Source organism: Capsicum annuum, chromosome 11 (assembly GCF_002878395.1).
Source record: "Capsicum annuum cultivar UCD-10X-F1 chromosome 11, UCD10Xv1.1, whole genome shotgun sequence".
NCBI lineage: Eukaryota > Viridiplantae > Streptophyta > Magnoliopsida > Solanales > Solanaceae > Capsicum > Capsicum annuum.
This window is the reverse complement of record NC_061121.1, coordinates 5,711,030-5,731,767: the sequence shown is the minus strand read 5'-3', so window position 1 is coordinate 5,731,767 and position 20,738 is coordinate 5,711,030. Positions and strand designations below refer to the sequence as shown.

Sequence of the window (20,738 nt, the reverse complement as noted above, 5' to 3'; positions counted from 1 at the left end):
ATGTGTGCAAGTCTTCTCACAACAAGTTTACAACTTTTTGGATCTATCTTACACTTTTTGTTGTCTTAAGTTGTAAGAATAGATGAAGAACAAGATGAACACCACAACAACCTTCAAGAACACAACACAACACCACCAATTGTCAACAACAAGGTACAACATACGGCTATCTTCAAGTCACCACAACAATGGTCAATATTATAAGCTCAACTTTAGATCTAGACACTTTTAGTGTTGGTGAGAAAGGATCCAACACTAGAAACACATTAAACAAGTAAAAGACTACTATATCTAGTCACAAAACTCTTGGCCAAGTCAAAACAACAATACTTCAAATTTTGGCCAAGTTCCAACACAGCACAATGTCTCTAACTTTGGTAAGATCTTCCCAAGATTGGTTTTATAAAAACAAAGCCAAGCCTTAAGCTTTGATACCAAATGGTACAAGAATAACAAGGAAAGGCACAAAACATACACCAAAACAATCCACAAGTTCTAGGAACCGAGGACCCCTTTGATGACCACTCTCGAATTCAACAAATAAGAGCAAGAATGAAAAGATTACAAGGTGTTTAACACACCAAGGCAACCAACAACCAAACTAAGTTACAAAACAAGAAGAAGAACACAAAAATATTGTAACAACTCACAGCTTCCCTAGAAACGAGAACAAACTAGTACAAACGATTACAAAAATAAAATGAACAAAGGATAGATAGTTAGATCTTGGTTGGTATAATCTTAAAAGCCCAAAAACATGTGATACTCTTGGACCCTTAACACTAGGTTACAACTAGAATAGAAAATGACCAAAAGGCCCTTTAATGAAAAGCCTCAAAATGCCGCCCATGGAGGGTAGTGTAGGTTCGGTTTTGGTGTGTGTTTTAGGCCCTCTTTTGCATTTTTCTTGCATACTCCAAGCCTCGGGTTCATTACACTTTCACACGTCTATCCTCTTGGTCGTACTTGTATCAGGAGATGAGCATAGCTTTCAAGGCTTCAAAGGCCTTAGCTTGTTCATCACCCCACTTGAAGGGTTGGTCCTTTCTAATGACCTTGGTCAAGGGGGCAGCAATGTTGCTAAACCTTTTGACAATCCTTCTATAAAAACTAGCCAATCCATGGAAACTTCGTACTTCACTAATGGATTGTGGAGTTGGCCAATTTTTAATAGCGTCTATCTTGGATTCATTCACTTCGACCCCTCTTGAACTTACAACAAAACCCAAGAAAACAACTTCATCAACACCAAAGGAGCACTTTTCAAGATTAGCATACAATTTCTCCTTTCTAAGAACATCAAAGACACTTTGTAAATGCTATACATGCTCATCTAGGGACTTGCTATAGACCAAGACATCATCAAAATAAACAACAACAAACTTTCCAATGAACGGTTTCATCACATGATTCATTAACCGCATGAAAGTGCTTGGAGCATTTGTTAGGCTGAATGGCATAATCATCCATTCATAAAGACCAAATTTGGTCTTGAAGGCGTTTTTTCTTTCATCACCGAATTGCATTTAATTTGGTGATAGCCGCTCCTAAGATTAATCTTGGAAAACACACAAAAACCATTCTAACTCATCAAGCATTTTACCCAATCTAGGAATGGGATGGCGATACTTTACCGTAATTTTGTTGATGGCTCGGCAATCCACATACATACGCCATGTTCCATCTTTCTTTGGCACTAGCAACACTGAAACCACACATGGACTCATGCTTTCTTTGATGTACCCTTTGTTGAGAAGTCCCTCAACTTGATGTTGAAGCTCCCTAGTGTTCGTAGGGTTACTTCTATAAGCTGGGTTGTTTGGCAATTGTGTTCCTGGCACAAGGTCAATTTGGTGTTCAATACCCCGAAGTAGGGGTAACTCTTTGGGAAAGACATCCTCATAATCCTGCAAAACAAGAGAATTAGAAGGAGAATTAGAGGGGTTAGTGTTAAAACAATGAGCCAAGAGAAGCATAGGTGTGTTCTCATTATGTTCCAAGAAGAGTTCTTTCCTCTTAGACAACATTACCACACTACCCATGTCCTTTAAATTTGAGACCCCTTCGGATTCCCCCTTTTGCCCACTCTCGGGTTCTCCTTCTTTCTCGGCTTTCTTGCCCTTTTCTTTCAAATCCCTCATTTTTTGATGCAATTCATTCACTTGAGCTGGCAAGAGAGGGTGAAGTGTGAATTTTTGGCCATCCATCTCAAGGGAGTACCGATTGGTCCTCCCATCATGTTTGGTAGACCTATCATATTGCCAACGTCTACCTAACAACAAGTGGCCTGCTTGCATCAGAATCACATCACAAAGCACTTCATCATGGTAGTTTCCCACCTTAAACCGAATTACACATTGCCTTGTGACTTTCAATTCACCACACTCATTCCACCAATGTAACTTGTAGGGACTAGCATGTGGAGTAGTAGGTAGTTTTAAGAAATCCACCATAGTGGCACTAGCAACATTTGCATAACTCCCACTATCAATCACCATGGTACATACACCACCTTTGACGAGGCACTTAGTGCAGAATTGATTCTCCCTTTGGCTAGGATCATCTATTGCCTTACTAATCATGGCTCGTCTCACCTCAAAATTTTGAACTAGACATTCACCTTCTTGCGGATAAGTATCTTCTCCATCATCTTCTTCTTGCACTTCATTCTCATTGTGCTCTCCATCTTGAGGCCCGGCCTCATTCTCCTCGGTTTCAATACCCACTTCCTCTCCAAGGTAATATAACCTTTCTTCCCTAAGGATCACATTTCGTCGGTTTGGACATTCGTTAGCTTTGTGTCCCCAACCTTGGCACTTGAAACATTGGAACCCCTTAGGATTAGGATACTTGTTTCCATCTTGTCGTGGAGGGTATTTTGGGACTATTTTGGTCTCGGGTTGATTTGCATAGGCAGGTTGGTCCTTGTTCTTGGGCCAACCCGAGGAGGATTGAGCCATCTCCTTGTTTCTAGGCCAACCCGAGGATGTTTGTCCCCTTGCCTTGTACGTCGATCTCTCTTTGAGCTCTTTTTCAATTTTTAGGGCCGCTTGAAAGACACCATCAATGGTATCAAACTTATGAAGAGTCAAGTGAGTGGAAATGTCCTTGTTCAACCCAATCTTAAATCGAATGATGTCATGATCAACTTGTTCCCCCCGATGATTAAATCTCAACATGAATTGTTGAAACTCATCGTAGTAGGCCATAACACTTTTGCTCCCTTGCCTCAAATTGTACAACTTGGCAATGAGTTCATGTCTATAGCTCTCGGGTAAGATCGTTGCCTCATGAGATACCTCAACCTAAACCAAGGTAGCGGTTGGGCTTCAATTAACTCATTCCCAAAACGCTTGACATATTCCCATAAAGTCTTAGCATATCCCTCAAAGTGAGCCATGACATAGCTACTTTTCTTTTCCTCCGTGATATCATTAACTTGAAAGATCTTGTCACAAGATGATTCCCAAGCGAGGTAGGCCTCGGGGTCACTTTCTTCTTTGAAGATTGGAAGGCTCAATTTGATGGTATTGATGCCTACATCCGTATCTTGGTGGTGGTTCACTTGTTGGTTCGATGGACCAACTCTCCCCTCATGCCCTTGGTATCCCCTTTGATCCATACGACCTTCTCTCATCTCTTCCTCCCTCATATAGGCATCATTATACACTCCATACTGATAGCATCCAGATTGGCCAACTTGCATTAAGATTAACGGACTTCAATGTGAATAAAGAAAATGCTTATGATGGAAGAAAGCCCAAGAATGAGTCCAAGAATTGTGGAGAAGTATGGACTAAACGCTATCCATATTTCATGATTCAAGTTCAAGCCCAAAAAAAGAAGATTGGGCCCATATGGGTTTGATTAAATTCGGAAACTTTTGTTTTCCAAGTTTAAAGTTTCCTAGTTAACAATTTCCTAGTTTAGAAGTTTCCTAGATTTATTTATTTCCATAAAAGTAGAATTCGAATTCCATGCTATTTGCGATGGGTTTTTTCCTATATATATAGGGATGGATTTTGTTATTTTCAATCAGACAATATTATTATTAATTGAGAGTTTCTCTTATTTACACCTTTGTGTGTGGCTACTTGGGATTTATCTTGCAACCTTATAAGAACGACTCTTTAGAAGGTAAGATTAATTCTTAATTTGATATATTTGGTTTCTATTAAAGTTAATTAAAGAAGGTGATTAGTCTTATACTAATTGTTGTCTTTAGTTTCTTTGAAATAGGGGTCTAGATCACTTTTGATCTAAGTTCTTGAATTGACTCTATTAGTATCATAATTAGTCTTAATCCGCTAATTTTGAATACTAAGATCAATTAGGGTTCTTAGCACTTAACCTCGAAATTGGGGATTTTATTCTCCAATTTTGCCTATCTTTAATTTCTTGCCTTTAATCTTAGTATTTTCGATTCCGCATTATTTTCTTGTTTGTTAACGCAACCCGATTTTTACCAAGTGGTATCAGAGCGGTTCTATCAAGGATCCGTTCTTGATAATCTTGGGAGTTCCAACAAAAAAAAACACTCAAAAAAAATATTTTTACATAGCCAAAAAAAAGAAGAAGAGAAACGAAATAAAAAAGAGAGAAAATTTATCTGTTTGAGAATTAAGGTATTATCAAAAAAGAAAAATCAGATTTTTTTTTGTGTTTGTTGATTTCCAACATCAACAAGGAAACTTAAGAAGAGGGAAAATTTGAAAATTTTTCTATTTACACAAATTGGTCTTTTTTCCTTGTCTCATCAAACAGTTGTTGCTAATAGAGTTGTATATATAAATTCTAAAGGATCCAGCCAAAGGTAGTAATTTGAATGGGAAAAGGGCAAGAAAGGGTGAGATAAAAAAAGGGTCAAATTGAGAGTTTTTGTTTTCTTTAACTTTTGGAGATGTCTCAAAAAGATACTGACGCTGGGACTCAAAACAACGATATAGCCGAGGCACATAGAAGGATTTCTGCTCGACTCGATGCATTAGAGGTCACCCAAAACCCACCTAATCAGGTGAATATAACTGATTTAAGGAGAAGTGTTTTTCATGCAAGGTGTGGAATAACGGATAATATTTGCTCTATGATAAGTGATGCTAATGTGATAAGTTCATACGTGGTGGAGAAGTTGAAACTTACATGCATCAAACACAATGATTTCGGTGAACTTAAGGTGATTAAGCAATGCATGATTTCTTTCTCCATTGGAAGGTACTCTGATAATGTTCTTTGTGAGGTAATTCCAATGCAAGATTGGCATATCAAGCTTGGGCATCCTTGACAGTTTGATAGGAATGCAATTTATGATAGGGGGAAGCATAGAGTTTCTTTTGAGCTAAGCAAAAGAAAATATAAACTTGTACCTTTAACTCCATCCCAAGTTTATGAAGATCAGAAACATGTGAAAGAAGCAATGAAGATTTTGAGAGAGAAAATAATGGAAGGAGAAAGGGAGTGCATGTTGACATTCGAAGAGAGGAAAAGGAAGATGTGTTGTGTGGAGAGAATAAGCTGACAATTGAGGTCAAGATAAAAGAAAAGAGAGATGATCACGAGAATAAAAAGGAGAGGGATGGTTGTGAGGTAGAGAGAAAAACAAGAGAGTTTGAATAAGGTTATTTCTTAGTCTAACTCTAATATTCCTACTTTTTTTTGCTAGTTATTTTGACTCTTTTGTAGATACTCATGGGAACATTTGCATTAAAAAATCATCATTGAATAAACTTATTCCTAAGGTGGTCCAAACTAAATATCCCGTTGAGCAAGTGCATGTTGATGAGAAGTATAAATGTAAAGAAAATTTTTTTGGATCTTTCCAAGATAAGACTCGTGACTAAAAGATCAAAAATACAGTTGTGAATCTAACGCTCATGCAAAAGGAACGAGGTGTAGTTATTTTGCCATATAAGACCAAATACGGTATGTATGATTGGTTTATTCACGTTCTTGGGTTTGCTAGAACACCTAAGGTCCTTTTTGAGGTGATGAACTACACTCTTAATTCTTACGTTGATGTTAATAGGTACGTGGGAAAATATGTGAGAAGTGTAATTGAGGATGCTTGGCTATATCATAAAAGTGTTCAATTTGATGCATATTCTATAGATGTTATGTCGTCTTTGGCAAGCCCATTAGAGTACTTTATTGATAGAGTTAAATTGGAGAAGCACATATCATCTCCGACGTTATCCATACATGAATTTTGTTGTGCTCATACAAATAAGAGAATTTTCTATTGGGATGATAATGTCCACATATCTTGTTTTATTCCTACCATTGTTGTTTTCAAGTAATGATGTTGTTTACTATTGTATGCTGTCTTGATTATGAGAGATTCAAATTCGAGGATGAATTATTTTCAAGAAGAGGGGAATGATGGCATCCAAATTGGCCAACTTGCATTAAGATTAACGGGCTTCAATGTGAATCAAGAAGATGCTTATGATGAAAGAAGAGCCCAAGAATGAGTCCAAGAATTGTGGAGAAGTATAGGCTAAACACTACCCATATTTCATGATTCAAGTTCAAGCCCAAAAATAGAAGATTGGGCCCATATTGGTTTGATTAAATTCGGAAACTTTTGCTTTCCAAGTTTAAAGTTTCCTAGTTTAAAAGTTTCCTAGTTTAAAGTTTCCTAGTTTAAAAGTTTCCTAGATTTATTTATTTCCATAAAAGTAGAATTCGAATCCCATGCTATCTGGGATGGGTTTTTCCTATATATATATATATATATATATATATATATATAAGGGATGGATTTTATTATTTTCAATCAGACAATAGTATTATTAATTGAGAGTTTTTCTTATTTACACCTTTGTGTGTGGCTACTTGGGATATTGCAACCCTATAAGAACGATTCTTTAGGAGGTAAGATTAATTCTTAATTTGATATCTTTGGTTTCTATTAAAGTTAATTAAAGAAGATGATTAATTTTATACTAATTGTTATCTTTAGTTTCTTTGAAATAGGGGTTTAGATCACTTTTGATGTAAGTTCTTAAATTGACTCTATTAGTATCATAATTAGTCTTAATCCGCTAATTTTGAATATTAAGATCAATTAGAGTTCTTAGCACTTAATCTCGAAATTGAGGATTTTATTCTCCAATTTTGCCTATCTTTAATTTCTTGTCTTTAATCTTAGTATTTTCGATTCCGCATTATCTTTTTGTTTATTAACGTAACCCGATTCTTATCACATACCCTTCATGTTCTCTCTACCATATTCCTCAAAGTGGATGGGTCAGTTTTGGTTAAGTGGAACTTGGTTTGGAGTAATTGTATTTAGTGTGGTGGTGGTGGCCTTTGGTTAAGTAGAGCTTGGAAGGGAGGGTTCGGATTTAGTGGAAGTAATGGACAACCAAGTCCTTCTTGTGGGGACTTGAGGAGATTGTGAATGAAAGGGGCTATGGAAGACTCGGTTTTGGGGGTAAGGAGTAGCTTGGCTTGCGGTATTTAGTGGTGGTCTTGGTGGATTGAGCATTGGATGTAAGGTTTCGGGGGAAATGGTAGGGGAAGTGTTTTGGTCATGTCCACTTGAAGAAACATGGTAGTGTTGAGAAGTAATAGGGCGAGAGTTCCTTTGACTCTCCACATGTTCCAACCTCCCACTCATTGTTGTCACTTTCCCTTTCAATGATGTTATATCACCTTTCACCGAAGACACATTCGTTTCTAACTTCCCAAGACTCACTTGCATTCTTTCCAAAGTGTGGTTGAGGCCCTCAATAGAAGCCATGGGGATATTGGTATCATTGTTGCCCACGGTTTGGGAGGTCGTTCCTTCCGCTGCAATGTACCTAAGAAAATATCTACAAAACAAGAAGAAGTTAGCTAAAAAATTACCTCGCCACACTCTCACACTTTGATTACCTCACACTTAGCTCCACAAGTATTGTAAGTTGGCTAGTAACCCGTGAATAGTCGAGGGATAAGTCTACTCTTGGTCCGGAATAGATTTTCGTTTGAAGACTCAAAGAAATCTCGTCGGACTTGAACCAAGAATTTACAATGAATCAAAAAGACAAAAGCAGTCAAGGCACACAAACACGAACAACGGATTCAAGGACTAATTGACAACCCAGTAGGAGTTTACTAGCTTGTTAATTAGTACTAGGACCAACAAATGAAACTAAGAGACAATAAAATGAAACTAAGTATCCCAAGTTTGAGCTTAAAATTGATGTGTGAGCAGTAAATGGTGATGTGGCAGCCCGCTATTGGTTGCAGATTATCAAACTTTTTATCTTTTTTTCTTTACAATTCAAGTCTTGACCAATTTACAATTTGGAATTGGTGGATTTGGTTAAAGGAGGAAAATATAGTCTTGGAGTCTTCTTTCCAATTCAAAAACAAGACTTGACCTTCTTTGTACTTTTTCCTTAAAACATGGAAAAGTGGTTGTCAAATCTTGGAGTGATGTGAACAAGCCCCTTCCCAACAAGTACAACTTTGCCTTTTACCTTTTTGATCTAAGGTTCACTTTTAGTGTTTAACAAGATCATGAATGTGGTGAAGAACTTCAAGAACACAACAAGAACAACAACATCCAACGTCCAACTCCAATCCACCACAACACACGGCCAAACTTCAAGTTCACAACAACAATTTCAACAACATAAGCTCAAACATTTAGATCTAGACACCTTTTAGTATTAGTGATGAAGAAACTAACACTAGAAACATTCAAAACAAACAAAATACTTCTAGATCTAGTCACAAAGTTTCGGCCAAGATACTTCTAGAACACAATCACTTCTCGGCCAAGATACAACAACACAATGTTACTACGTTTGGTAAGATCTTCCCAAGATTTGATTTTGTTGGAACAAAATCAAGCCTTGAGTTTTGATAACAAATGATACAAAGATCAGCCAACACCACAAGGAAACAAGATTCAACACAATATAGAAACAAAAATGCCCTACACGGCTTCACTAGAACAAGATGAACATCAATAAGATTACAAGATAGTTATTGACATACAATATCCTAAAGTCTAAGAACCCTAATATGTTTCAAATAAAAGGACCCTAAGACTAGAAGATATCAACACCAAGTTCTTACTTAGACCAAGAGGAGCTCAAGCACCTCAAGACCCAAGTTTCTAGCCAGCGCACAACAAAAGTGTCACTGCACTTTGTAGTTTCGAGTAGCTCTCAAGAGAGAAGAGAGAGAGATTTAAAATACTACAAGTCTTGTATAAACATCAATAATGAACTAAGAGCGAAAATAACCGTAATATGTCCTATATATAGTATATCACAAAATGAGTGAAAAATGACCATCTTGTCCTTGTCCAAGGGTGGCTTTGGAGTGAGTTTATTACACTTCAAAGTCCCTCGTCACACTTCAAAATATGTAATCCCTTAGATGGATTTATAACACACTCACACATGGCCATATTCATGAACATGGCTTGGAGTTTTTGTAACTCCCGAGCTTGGCTACGTGTAAATGGTCTTGAGCTTGTTGTACCCGTATCAAAGCTCAAGACCATTCACACGTAGCCAAGCTCGGGAGTTACAAAAACTACAAGCCATGTTCATGAATATGGCCGTGTGTGAGTGTGTAATTAATCCATCTAAGGGATTACATGTTTTGAAGTGTGAAGAGGGACTTTGAAGTGTAATAAACTTACACTCCAAAGCCGCCCCTAGGACCAAGGATAGAGTGGTCGTTTTCCTTTCATTTTGTGATGTTCTATATATAGATAATATTAGGGTTATTTCCATAATTGATATTTCACAATACAAGTCTTATAACATTGGAAACTTATCTCTCTCTTGTTCTTGAGAGTGGAACCTGAAACTTGAACAACAAAGTGTAGTAACACGTGTTGTTCCTTGGCTAGAAACTTAGGGTCTTGAGGTCATTGGGTTCCTCTTGGTGTGTATATCTTTTAGTCTTAGGGTCCTTTCATTTAACATGTGTTAGGGTTCTTAGATTCTAGGATATTGTATGTCAAGTTAACTATCCTTTGAATCTTGTTGTTTTTGCCTCTTGATATAGTGAAACTGAGTGGGGCCTTTGATTCACTATTGTTGTTCTTGTTGTTTGCTTAATCTTGTATCAATGTGGACATTGACTAAATTCTTTATCAAGTGATTCTCACCTTTGTGTTCTTTTGCCTTTGTCTTTTTTTTTTTTTTTTTTTTGATAAAGTAAATGTTCCATTAAAGGCATTAAGAAGATGCAAATTAGTTACAAAAGTAAGAGCAAAAGTAGTTGGGTCTGTTAGCTCTGGTACAATTATTCTAGAGCTAGGGAGCTAACAAAGTTCAAGAAACTATCTAGGGAATCTACAAAGGACATATTAACCCAACTATACAGACAAATGAGACAATCAGCTTTGAGAGAATGTAGAGGCGTTGATAGGCCATCAAAACATCTTCTATTACGTTCCTTCCAGATACTCCAAAGAATTGCTGCAGGTATCATTTTCCAAGCTTGTTTGATGGTGTTGTCAACTTTCCAGCAGCACTAACTCTCAAGAGCTGCTTTGATACTATGTGGCATGACCCAACTGAGTCCAAAAAGAGAGAAAAACATGTTCCACAGACTTGCTGTAACAGTAAAATGCAAAAAAAGGTGTTTGTTGCTTTCTGCTGCTTTCTGACATAAGTAGCATCCATTCACAATGCAGCGTTTCCTTCTATAGAGGTTGTCTTGAGTTAGGCAAGCTTCATATAGCGCAGTCTAACTAAAACAGATGATTTTGGGTGGTTGCTTAATTTTCCAAATTAGCTTCCATGGCCAGTGGTCAGTGACTTGATTAAGTGCTCCCGACTTCCTGTAGGCTGCACTGATTGTGTAGTTCCCTGCTCCTGTAGTGTCCCACTTGAACTGATCTGTTGCCCGAGTACTGAAAGAGAAACTCTGTAGAGTCTGTAGAAGTTTGACCAAGTCGTTAAGCTCCCAATCATGCATATTTCTTCTAAACATAATGCTCCAAATTGTTCCATCTCTATTTTGCGAGACTGTTGAATCTGGATACCTGGCTAAGTGGAAAAGACCTGGATAATCATCCATCAGAATTGTGTTGCAGAGCCATTTGTCTATCCAAAATCTTATATGGAGTCCATTCCCCGCTGCGAAGTGTTTATGCCGAGAAAATTCCTCCCATAGCTTGCAAATGTTTTTCCAAAATCTTGCAAATCTTCTTGATGCCTTTAATGGAACATTTACTTTATCTTTTGTCTTGTCTATATGAGTGATGCATTTTTTATTGTGGTCTCGCAGGTGTTTGAGTTTCTATTGACCATTTTGGGAAGCCCCAAATTTGTAAAGGTATGTTCCATAACTTCTTGTCTGTACCTTCCTAATTATAATGGTTGATGATGTTTTAGAGTTGGAGATATCATTGTAGGTAGTGGGGAACAATGTAAAGGAGTTGGTTTATTACACTATTGCCTTTATGCAGACAACAGAACAGCAGGTAATAATTAGTTTTCTTTTTTCAATTAGTTTGAGATTAAAAGCTGTGGTTGTGCAGATCTGGTTTATTATCGAGAAATCACTTATTTTTAATTTATCTCGGCATGCCAAAGATACATCATCATTAGTCAAACCTCTGATAAAAGAATCCTTGGATAGCCTTAACAATTAGTTGAATAACCATTTCTGAGTGTACCTGAATCTGAAACATGCTAAGATTTGCAGCATTTATTTGTTATAGAAGGAGAAGCTCCTTCCTATGGGCTTTGTGTATCTTTGGGCGTCTAATTTCCAAATTGGGGAAGGTGGCAGAGATTGTGTGTCACTAACCAGAATTGTGTGGTCATGGAACCTGTGCATCTTAGTATATTTCTCTTGTGATTCTCTTGGTATCTTGTGTGTTGTCCTAAAGATGCAATTTCTTTGTTTTACTGGCAATTTAAAACCTGAGTTTGTCTTTGAGTGGTTTGTCTACTCAGTATATATGGTAGGAGATATATATTTAATTCAGTATATATGACAGCTTGTTTTCAGTTGCTAATTATTAGTATCAAGATTATGTCTGCTATGATTTCTGCAGTATTTTTATTTTTATCATCTCCCCTCTCTATGGAATCGATGCATCTACTTCTTTATTTGCTACTTGATCACAACTTTACTTGTTTTTATACATTTATGTTATTCTTATTAAAATAAAGTTTCCATGTGCCTTCTGTCTTTATCTTGTCTTTTGATTTGAATCCCAGGTTCACGCCTGGTTTGTTGATGCCAACCAATATGTTGCTGATGAGGATGATAATACTTACAGTTGTCGTGCTTCTGGTGAGTTGTTTCTAGGTGCTAACTTTCCATCCCTTTTCATAAACCCTTGTAGTCTTTCTATTTCTCTCTCTCTCTCTCTCAGTGGATAGGAATTATTAGCTATTTCACATTTAGGATCATGAACTTAGTATTGCAGCAAGGATTATTGTCACCAGAGTTATGAGATTTTAGATAGAAGGTTTAGTATAGTTAACCACAAGAAGTACTTAGATGTACAATGTGAACTTCACACAAGGTTGGAATTACGGCACTTATTTTCTGACTAATATATGCCAATAATTTAAGTGGTTAAGCATTTGATTTTTTGTACCCTCAAGACTAAATTTATTCTAGTGATGTAAAGCAGACCAGTTTCACTTCCCTTGGGGATTTACTTCTGAGGAGTTTTCTGATTTTGATATGGACTGTTTCAGTGTTCTGTTAAAAAACTTAAGCTCATGATAACAAATAAATAGAAAAGGATCTTTTGTTTTCTCAGATTTGACCTTCTTTACTGATGGCTGTGCTTTCTTTCTTCTTGATTTTATCTACTGTCTACTTGATTGTTGCAACTACGGGCATGATTTATCTATACCATCAGATAGCTCTGTTCTGTTCTTTCTTTGATATAAAACTGTCATTCCAGGTGCCCTTTTGTTGGAAGAAGTCATTAGTTCTTGTGGTACACAGGGAATTCATGCTATCATTGACTCTGCAAAGACGCGATTTATGGAGTCTCAGCAAGAAAAAGCATCTGGTGCTTCAGGCTGGTGGAGGGTAAGTGGAAAAGATAAGCTAGTAGTAATCCTGTTTTGTAGCAAGAGATAATCTGTATCCTCTGTATCCTCCTTCCCACTCTCCTGATATAAAAATAGCACCTTCTCACCACAATCCTTCTTTATTCCCTGTGATTGTCAGCAGTAATAATTGCATTTCATACTGCTAAACCAATTTAGTAGCTTTTTACAAGTAATACTCTTGCACCATGCCTCCTGATAACTCTTACTTTTGGCAGATGAAGGAGGCCACACTTTTTGCTTTGGCTTCAGTGTCTGAACAGTTACTTGAAGCTGAGGTTCGTGTTACTTTCAATACTTTAAATGTTGATTTCCTGATTTTCTGCTTGTTAACTTAAAAAATAATAGAGAGTTCCTGGTAGATTCATTTTTCTTTGTAAATTGTAGTAACAATTCATTTTGTTTTACTTTCCTCTCAGGCCCCTGAAATCATTAAAGTCAGTTTAGGAAATACCTTAGAACAAATTCTTTCAGAAGATATGTCAACAGGTAAATCCGGTTTTGTGTATCAAATTGGATTTTAGGTTACTTGGCATGTTACATGTGTAAGGTCCATTACATTGGATATAGTATTGACTCACTAATGTAGATGCTGTGATATCTGTAACCAAATTAGTGCTATTATGGATTTTGCAGGGGTAAATGAATATCCCTTCTTATATGCACGTATATTCTCTTCCATTGCCAAGTTCTCCTCCTTGGTAATTGTCTTTATAATTCCCATTATACCATTAGGACTTCATCTTTCATTTTGCCACACTGTATGGCTCACAATTACTTGCTGTTTGCTCAGGTCAGCCAAGGTCTAATCGAGCACTTCCTATGTGCAGCCATCAAAGCACTTGGCATGGATATGTGAGAACCTAATTTAGTACTTAATGAGTTAATTCTACTATCAAAGAAAAATAAAGGGCTCAATTATTGAATATTGACGATGATTAACTGCAACAGGCCTCCACCTGTAAAAGTAGGGGCATGTAGAGCACTTTCTCAACTTTTACCTGATACAAATAAAGAGATTCTCTGTCCTCATTTCTTGGATATACTTTCATCACTTACAGATCTTCTTAAGCATGTAAGTAACTATGAAAGCAAACTTCTTCCATATTGTCTTCTATTTTTCTTCTGTTGAAGCAAAGGTTGTGTCTACTCCCCAGGCTTCTGACGAGACCATGCATCTAGTGCTTGAAACACTACAGGAAACTGTGAAAGCAGGTTCGAAGAATATAAACAGAATATAAGTTCAGCTTAGCGTGCAGTTCTGTTTTGGAGTTTCAGAGCTTCCAAGTGGAGTAGCTCCTAAAATTTTCCAAGCACTCTATGTTTGAAGTTCCTAACATATTTTACCTATGTAGGCCCTGAGTTGGCGGTGTCTATTGAGCCAGTTCTCTCTCCCATTATCCTCAATATGTGGGCTTCGAATGTTGCGGATCCTTTTGTCAGCATTGATGCTCTTGAGGTTCTGGAGGTATTAATTGAAAGGCTGTTTTTTTATTACAGAAATCTAATTTAACAATATTAGATGGACTTCACCTGAAAATTGAATCAACATGTTACTGTATGCATGATACAGTCTATAGATGAAAATCACCATCAACTAGGTGAATTTTTGATGACAGGCTGAACTATTAAAATCACCTGTGTCTTTAGTGCGTTAGCCAAATCCTTTTGCTGTGCACGATTTAGTTATTTGACCATTTTTGCAATGCTCTAGCTAAGTCTTCTATCAATTTTAGCCAAAAGATGGAATGGTAGTGGATTGATGTTCGATCGAAGCTGAAGGTTGATAAGTAATACATTCCAGTTTCTGCTTCCCTTTGATTTGGATTGACATGCTTTGTTGCTTAAACCCTTCAAATCCATGCTGTTACCGTGGTGGATCTTCATGATTTGGGTGTGGAGGTGGGATTCACATCGGATTTGGCCAACTTACCTGGGTGCTTTGGCTACATCTTTGACCAAGAAGTATAGATTGATTGTGTATTTTGTTTGCTTCTGAGTGTCGTAACTGTGTATGTAAACACTATGCTATACATGAGATATCTTGTGAATAAAATCTTAGGTGTTTATAAAGGATGAGTTTATTAGTTTTAGTTCAGCAACTTGAATTAATAAAAATATATACGTATATATGTCGTGACATACATCTTTTATTGTGATAAAATTTTTGTGATGAAGAATCCAACCTCCAGATCCACACCCGCATTGGGTACCCAAACCTGTATCAACATAGTTGACAAATATAAGCAAGTCAACTTATCACTTAATGTCATGCCAAAACCAGGGAACTTGTCCTAACTGCTTTGGTAAAAGTCAGTTCTGTCTTTGAACCTACCTCCTTTCCTTTGGCTCAGGTAAATGTGCAGAATATATTTGTGATTTATAGTAGATGGAAATCCGTAATGAGCATTTATATGTGTGTGTGTGCATTATATATGTATGCATGTGTATGTATATGTAATGTTCTTATTTCAGATGAATTCTCACTTTTCATGCATTTTTCTTATTGAATTTATAGATATTTGCTGCGTGACATCGCTTGCTTAAGGACTTTAATTATATTATCTTCTGGTACAATGTTAATTGGCCTCCAATTTCCCTTTTGCTTGCAGGCAATAAAAAATGCTCCCGGTTGTATACACCCAGTGGTTTCTCGAGTTTTACCTTATATTGGGCCCATTCTAAATAATGTATGTTCTGAATTTTATGTCTTATAAAGGGTGCTTTTTCTTGAAATTAGATTATCTTATTCATAGAAAGGTTGTATTAGTAATTGTGCCTGATAAAGTTTTCGTCATCTGTCAGCCACAACAGCAGCCGGAGGGTTTAGTTGCTGCTTCACTAGATCTCGTGACAATGTTGCTGAAGGTGATGTTCTGCGTAAAATAAGGATCTTTATTGATACCATCTTTATGTAACTTCTGTTTCTTGTCCGATTGGAAGATACTTTGTTATGAAGTTATCTAATGTATCAATTATGTGTTTTTTTCAGAATGCCCCAACTGATGTAGTCAAGGCGGTGTATGAAGTCTCTTTTGATCCTGTTGTTCGTATAGTCCTTCAAAGTGATGATCATAGTGAAATGCAGGTTACATATGTGCACTCTGTTTCTACTTGGAAATTGCTTCTAACTTATGCTTCTGTTAGTATTACTTCGATGTCAGAAGCTTGAACTAACACATTAGTGTTGGTTTGGGTTCAGAATGCAACACAGTGCTTAGCTGCTCTTATATCTGCGGGGAAAGAAGAATTGCTTGCTTGGGGTGGTGACACTGCATTTGCAATGAGAAGTTTGCTTGATGTGGCTTCAAGGTTGGGTTGTCATTCTTCCTTTTCCCATCTGCCCTGTTGAGCCTTTGAATTTCAATTTGTCTGTTTATCATGCTTCATTTGTAATATGGGGCTGGTAGGCTCATCGATCACTTGCTATCATCTATTTTTGATCGAGCAATCTCTTTGATCTTCCACTGTAACATGGTGCGCAGATGTCATATCAAGATACATACCAGCATAAGCTATTATTGTTTTTATCTTCCACTTTAACATGGAGCACTGAAATCTTGTAGACTGCTGTAATACTTCAAAGTAGAAGTTTAAAAGTATGAGAGATTCATGTTTTTCATCTGTTTGCTCACTCTTTCGTCTATTTTTCCTCTCGTTTTAACCATTTTCCTCGGTGGGGAGGCAGGAGGTGTACAACCTGATAGTAAAGATAACCACATATAGTTTCATTCCTATTATTAGTTTTTTCAGCTATTGAGCACCTGAGGCATCTATAGTTGTTGCTTAAGTTAGAAGATCATCTAGAAGGGATCATATTGAGCTTGTCCTGTGATTATGTTGAGGGTTGCAGAATCGTAGACATCTACTATACTGTGTGAACGATATATTTATGCTGCTTGAATGGTTTATTGTTGACAAGTACTGTGTGCAGGCTTCTGGACCCTGATCTAGAAAGTTCTGGAGCACTTTTTGTTGGGAGCTATATCCTGCAACTTATTCTGCACCTCCCTTCACAGATGGCCCAACATATCAGAGACCTGGTTGCTGCTCTTCTGAGGCGCATGCAATCTTGTAAACATTCTGGGTTAAGAAGCTCTTTGTTGGTTATATTTGCCAGATTGGTATGGTTTCCTCACCCTTATTTGAGGATGTCTTTGCGTTTTTGGCTGGTAACTGCTGCATATGTGGTGGTCTCGTTTCAGTCGCCCAATGAGCTAAATTTGCTTATATCAACATGCCACTTTTTGGTGGTAGATGTTAAAAAGGAAATAAGTAGACTCTTAACATAAATTTGTGGACTACACACAACACACATAAAAGGTCTTTTTTCCTATTTAGCTTTTAATTCACGATACTTTGCGATGCTTTAGGATCAGATCCAAAACAAAATTGTGATTTCTTCTCTTTTTTTTTCTTTTCAGAAATTGAGATTTTGGTAGTCGTTTGCCAGCACATCTTCTGATAGCACGCACATATTAGTTATTACAATGTTCCCGTTCTTGCTTTACAGATAAACTAGTATTTGCAAGTTTATCAGTAACGAATTTGGGAATCTTGTTCTTTTAATTGCTTATTCCCGTTTGTACTTGATGCTTTTCTATAGCAATGTGATGATGCTGGAATGATCTGAGGTGTATTTTTCGTTGTAGGTCCACATGAGTGCTCCTCATGTTGAACAATTTATTGAGTTGTTGGTGTCAATCCCAGCAGAAGGTCATCCTAACTCCTTCGTGTACTTAATGATTCAGTGGACAAAGTTGCAAGGCAAGTTTACGGGCTTACTGGTCCTTTATTGGCATTATCAAGGAACTTGTAAATGCATCGTTTGAGCATATTATCGATCTTTTGCTCTATTTGCTTTGTCTCGGTTATGCGTCATGATTACATCTTGACACCTGCTTGTATATTTGCTCTACTAAAAACATGTTAATATTCAGGCGAAATTCAGGGGGCCTACCAGATCAAAGTTACCACTACCGCTTTGGCTTTACTTTTACTTACAAAGCACGTTGAATTGGGGAAACTGAATGTTCAAGGCTATATAATTCAGGTTGGTTTTGTTTTTGCTCAGTTCATTTAGAAGCAGAGTTCACCATAGACTCAAATCCATTTTCTGGTTATTTTGAAGTCTACTGCAGGGATAACTACACGCTCAAAAGCTAAAATAGCTCCAGATCAATGGACGTTGATGCCTCTTCCTGCAAAGGTATTGTTACTGTTATGGACAATTTCTGAGATTTACAGCTTAATGTGTATTTTTCTTTGTATGTTTATGCCCACTTCACATGAAGTACATGCCGAGTTCTCATCAGGCATGACACAACGTTTGTTGTATAGGACTTTTAATTCTTCAGTTGACATTGCTTGCTCACCCGTTAATGATAAATTCATGTATACCACATTCTACATTTTCATCTGTCTTTCAGCAATTGATTTATGGCGCGTACTTCTATCTTGGTGTGTTCTTAGGCAGATGTGTAATCTAACTTTGCTGAGTAGTAACTATTAGATCTTCTAACAGAACTTGTATTTATGGACTTGATAGATACTTGCTTTATTAGCGGACGCCTTGATCGAAATTCAAGAGCAAGTTGTAGTTGGCGGTGACGAGGTAATTCCAGTCCTTAAAGCACTGTATAAATACTAGCCCATAAGATCCTAAATCTTACACAAATTCCTTGTGCCAGGATAGTGATTGGGAGGAAGTTCAAGACGGAGACGTTGAGACAGACGAAGCTTTAATTTTATCAAGTAGTGCCATACCCCGTGGTAGACCATCTCATGATTACCTTGACGCGATGGCCAAGGCTTTCGACGAGGTTTATCAAACGCTGCTATTCTCTCTTTCTCATCTGTCACTCCATCAATTTCCTTCGAACTAATCACCTTTTAATCCTTAAATTCATTTTACTAGGACCAGGATGATGGTGATGATGATGACCTTCTTAGTGGTGCCGACCCCCTTAATGAGGTATTTGTGCATCCTGTGCTATACAACATACATCATATCTGAACGTTGTCGCTGCATTAGTATAAACTGACTTATCCAACACAACCGCGTCTTCAGATAAATCTGGTGAATTATCTAGTAGATTTTCTCAAGAAATTCTCCCACAGTGAAGGAACAATTTTCAGTCATCTTTCACAGGTTCAGCGCAAACTCTACGATATCATATTTTGAACGCGTTATTATAGTTTTAACAACCGATGTTTGCAGAGTTTGACGAAAGCTCAACATGATGCTATTCAAATGGTGCTAAAGCAATGACGATTCATTTGTTGTACAAAAAGGTGAGGACAATGTCCATTGTGAAAGTATCTGGTTTTGGCCTAAACTGAATTTCCCCCCTCAATTTGGTTCTTGGTGAGTGTCTGTGAGTTTGTTTGTAAAGCGAATTTTATAATTTTTGACTATTTTCTTTCGATTAAATCGCGTGTAATATAAGGTAAACAACTTATATTCGATTGAGGCATTTGTAAATTTATATGATGAGTCATTTTTCCATTGGAAATTTGATTATATTATGATTGATATTCATTTTTAAATTGTGATTCTAGGATTTAAAAATCTGCCGTTGCTGTTATCTTTCTTTTCAATCTTGCTTTTATTTCACTTCTTTTGAGTCGAGGATCATCAGAAACAATCTCTACCTATCACAAAAATTTGCACAACCAACTAATATCACAAAAACATTATAATCTTTGTGAAATATCCCCATATTCAATGTAACTAAATTCGTTTCTAAAGATGGAATGAAGTATAATTTTAATCACGTATAATGATAAAAAGAATATTTATAACACTAAGAAATTGATTAATTGATCAATTTGATCAGTTAGAAGGAGAGCGTTGGAGCAATTGGTATAGTTCATGCCATGTGATTAGCAAATTATGAGTTTAAGTTGTGGAAGCAGCTTCTGATAGAAATACAAACTTCTGATAGAAATACAAGGTAAGAAGTATGCATATAATAGATATTTTTGATTTGGTCTTTTTTTGGAATCTTGCGCATAGTAGAAGCTTTTATTCAAGTGGTTCTTCTTTGATGTTTATGAGGTCTAATTGTTAGCTTTTATAGTTTGAACTCTTTAAAAATGTTATATAAAATGAGGGGTTAACTCTTTTAAAGTAATGTATTTTTATAGGATTCAATACAAGTATGAAAATATTTTTAAGACTCGAGCGAGCAACATAGTTCTTGTACTTGTCATATTTCTGATGTTCGATATATAAAAAAAAAAATTATCTAAAAAGTATTTGTGGAGAATCTTAAAAAAATATTTTAAGAGTGGACGTGGAATAGGTAGGACGGAAAAGTGAACATGAAATGTCATTCATAAAACTAATTTAATTTATCTATTTTTTTTTAATTGAAAGCATTAATATGAGGATTTTGAGTATTGTCACATATACCAAATTGGAACTGTTAACATGAGGATGTTGAATCATGCCGTCGATCAATTCAGATCAAAATCGTTGTGAGGATTTGTCTTTTGGTCTACCAAACTGGAATCATTAATATGAGGATTTTGAGTCCTGTAGTCTAACAATCCAGTTTGAAACTGTTAACATGAGAATTTTCTATCCTTTTGTCTATAAGTCCAAATTGGAATTGTTTATTGTTAGAGAATTTTGAGTCATGTCGTCTACCAAATCAGAACCATTAATATGAGGATTTTGAGTCATGTGGTGTACTA

At 36.7% G+C, this 20,738-nt stretch overlaps 1 protein-coding gene across 1 annotated transcript in view; it reads left to right on the top strand.

The window, feature by feature from the left end:
* Nucleotides 1-19,586, top strand: part of LOC107847743 (importin-9) — a 34,897-nt gene extending 15,311 nt beyond the window's left edge. The window contains exons 10-33 of the mRNA XM_016692199.2: nt 11,245-11,292; nt 11,372-11,440; nt 12,186-12,261; nt 12,887-13,017; nt 13,256-13,315; nt 13,457-13,526; nt 13,674-13,738; nt 13,831-13,892; nt 13,989-14,112; nt 14,195-14,252; nt 14,393-14,505; nt 15,650-15,727; nt 15,843-15,905; nt 16,030-16,125; nt 16,240-16,349; nt 16,972-17,161; nt 17,690-17,804; nt 17,978-18,090; nt 18,169-18,246; nt 18,586-18,651; nt 18,728-18,859; nt 18,955-19,011; nt 19,108-19,188; nt 19,258-19,586. Coding sequence (XP_016547685.1) covers nt 11,245-11,292; nt 11,372-11,440; nt 12,186-12,261; nt 12,887-13,017; nt 13,256-13,315; nt 13,457-13,526; nt 13,674-13,738; nt 13,831-13,892; nt 13,989-14,112; nt 14,195-14,252; nt 14,393-14,505; nt 15,650-15,727; nt 15,843-15,905; nt 16,030-16,125; nt 16,240-16,349; nt 16,972-17,161; nt 17,690-17,804; nt 17,978-18,090; nt 18,169-18,246; nt 18,586-18,651; nt 18,728-18,859; nt 18,955-19,011; nt 19,108-19,188; nt 19,258-19,308 — 2,106 coding nt within the window. The 3' untranslated portion in view covers nt 19,309-19,586. The remainder of the gene's footprint in view (nt 1-11,244; nt 11,293-11,371; nt 11,441-12,185; nt 12,262-12,886; nt 13,018-13,255; nt 13,316-13,456; nt 13,527-13,673; nt 13,739-13,830; nt 13,893-13,988; nt 14,113-14,194; nt 14,253-14,392; nt 14,506-15,649; nt 15,728-15,842; nt 15,906-16,029; nt 16,126-16,239; nt 16,350-16,971; nt 17,162-17,689; nt 17,805-17,977; nt 18,091-18,168; nt 18,247-18,585; nt 18,652-18,727; nt 18,860-18,954; nt 19,012-19,107; nt 19,189-19,257) is intronic.
* Nucleotides 19,587-20,738: the final 1,152 nt, after the last annotated feature.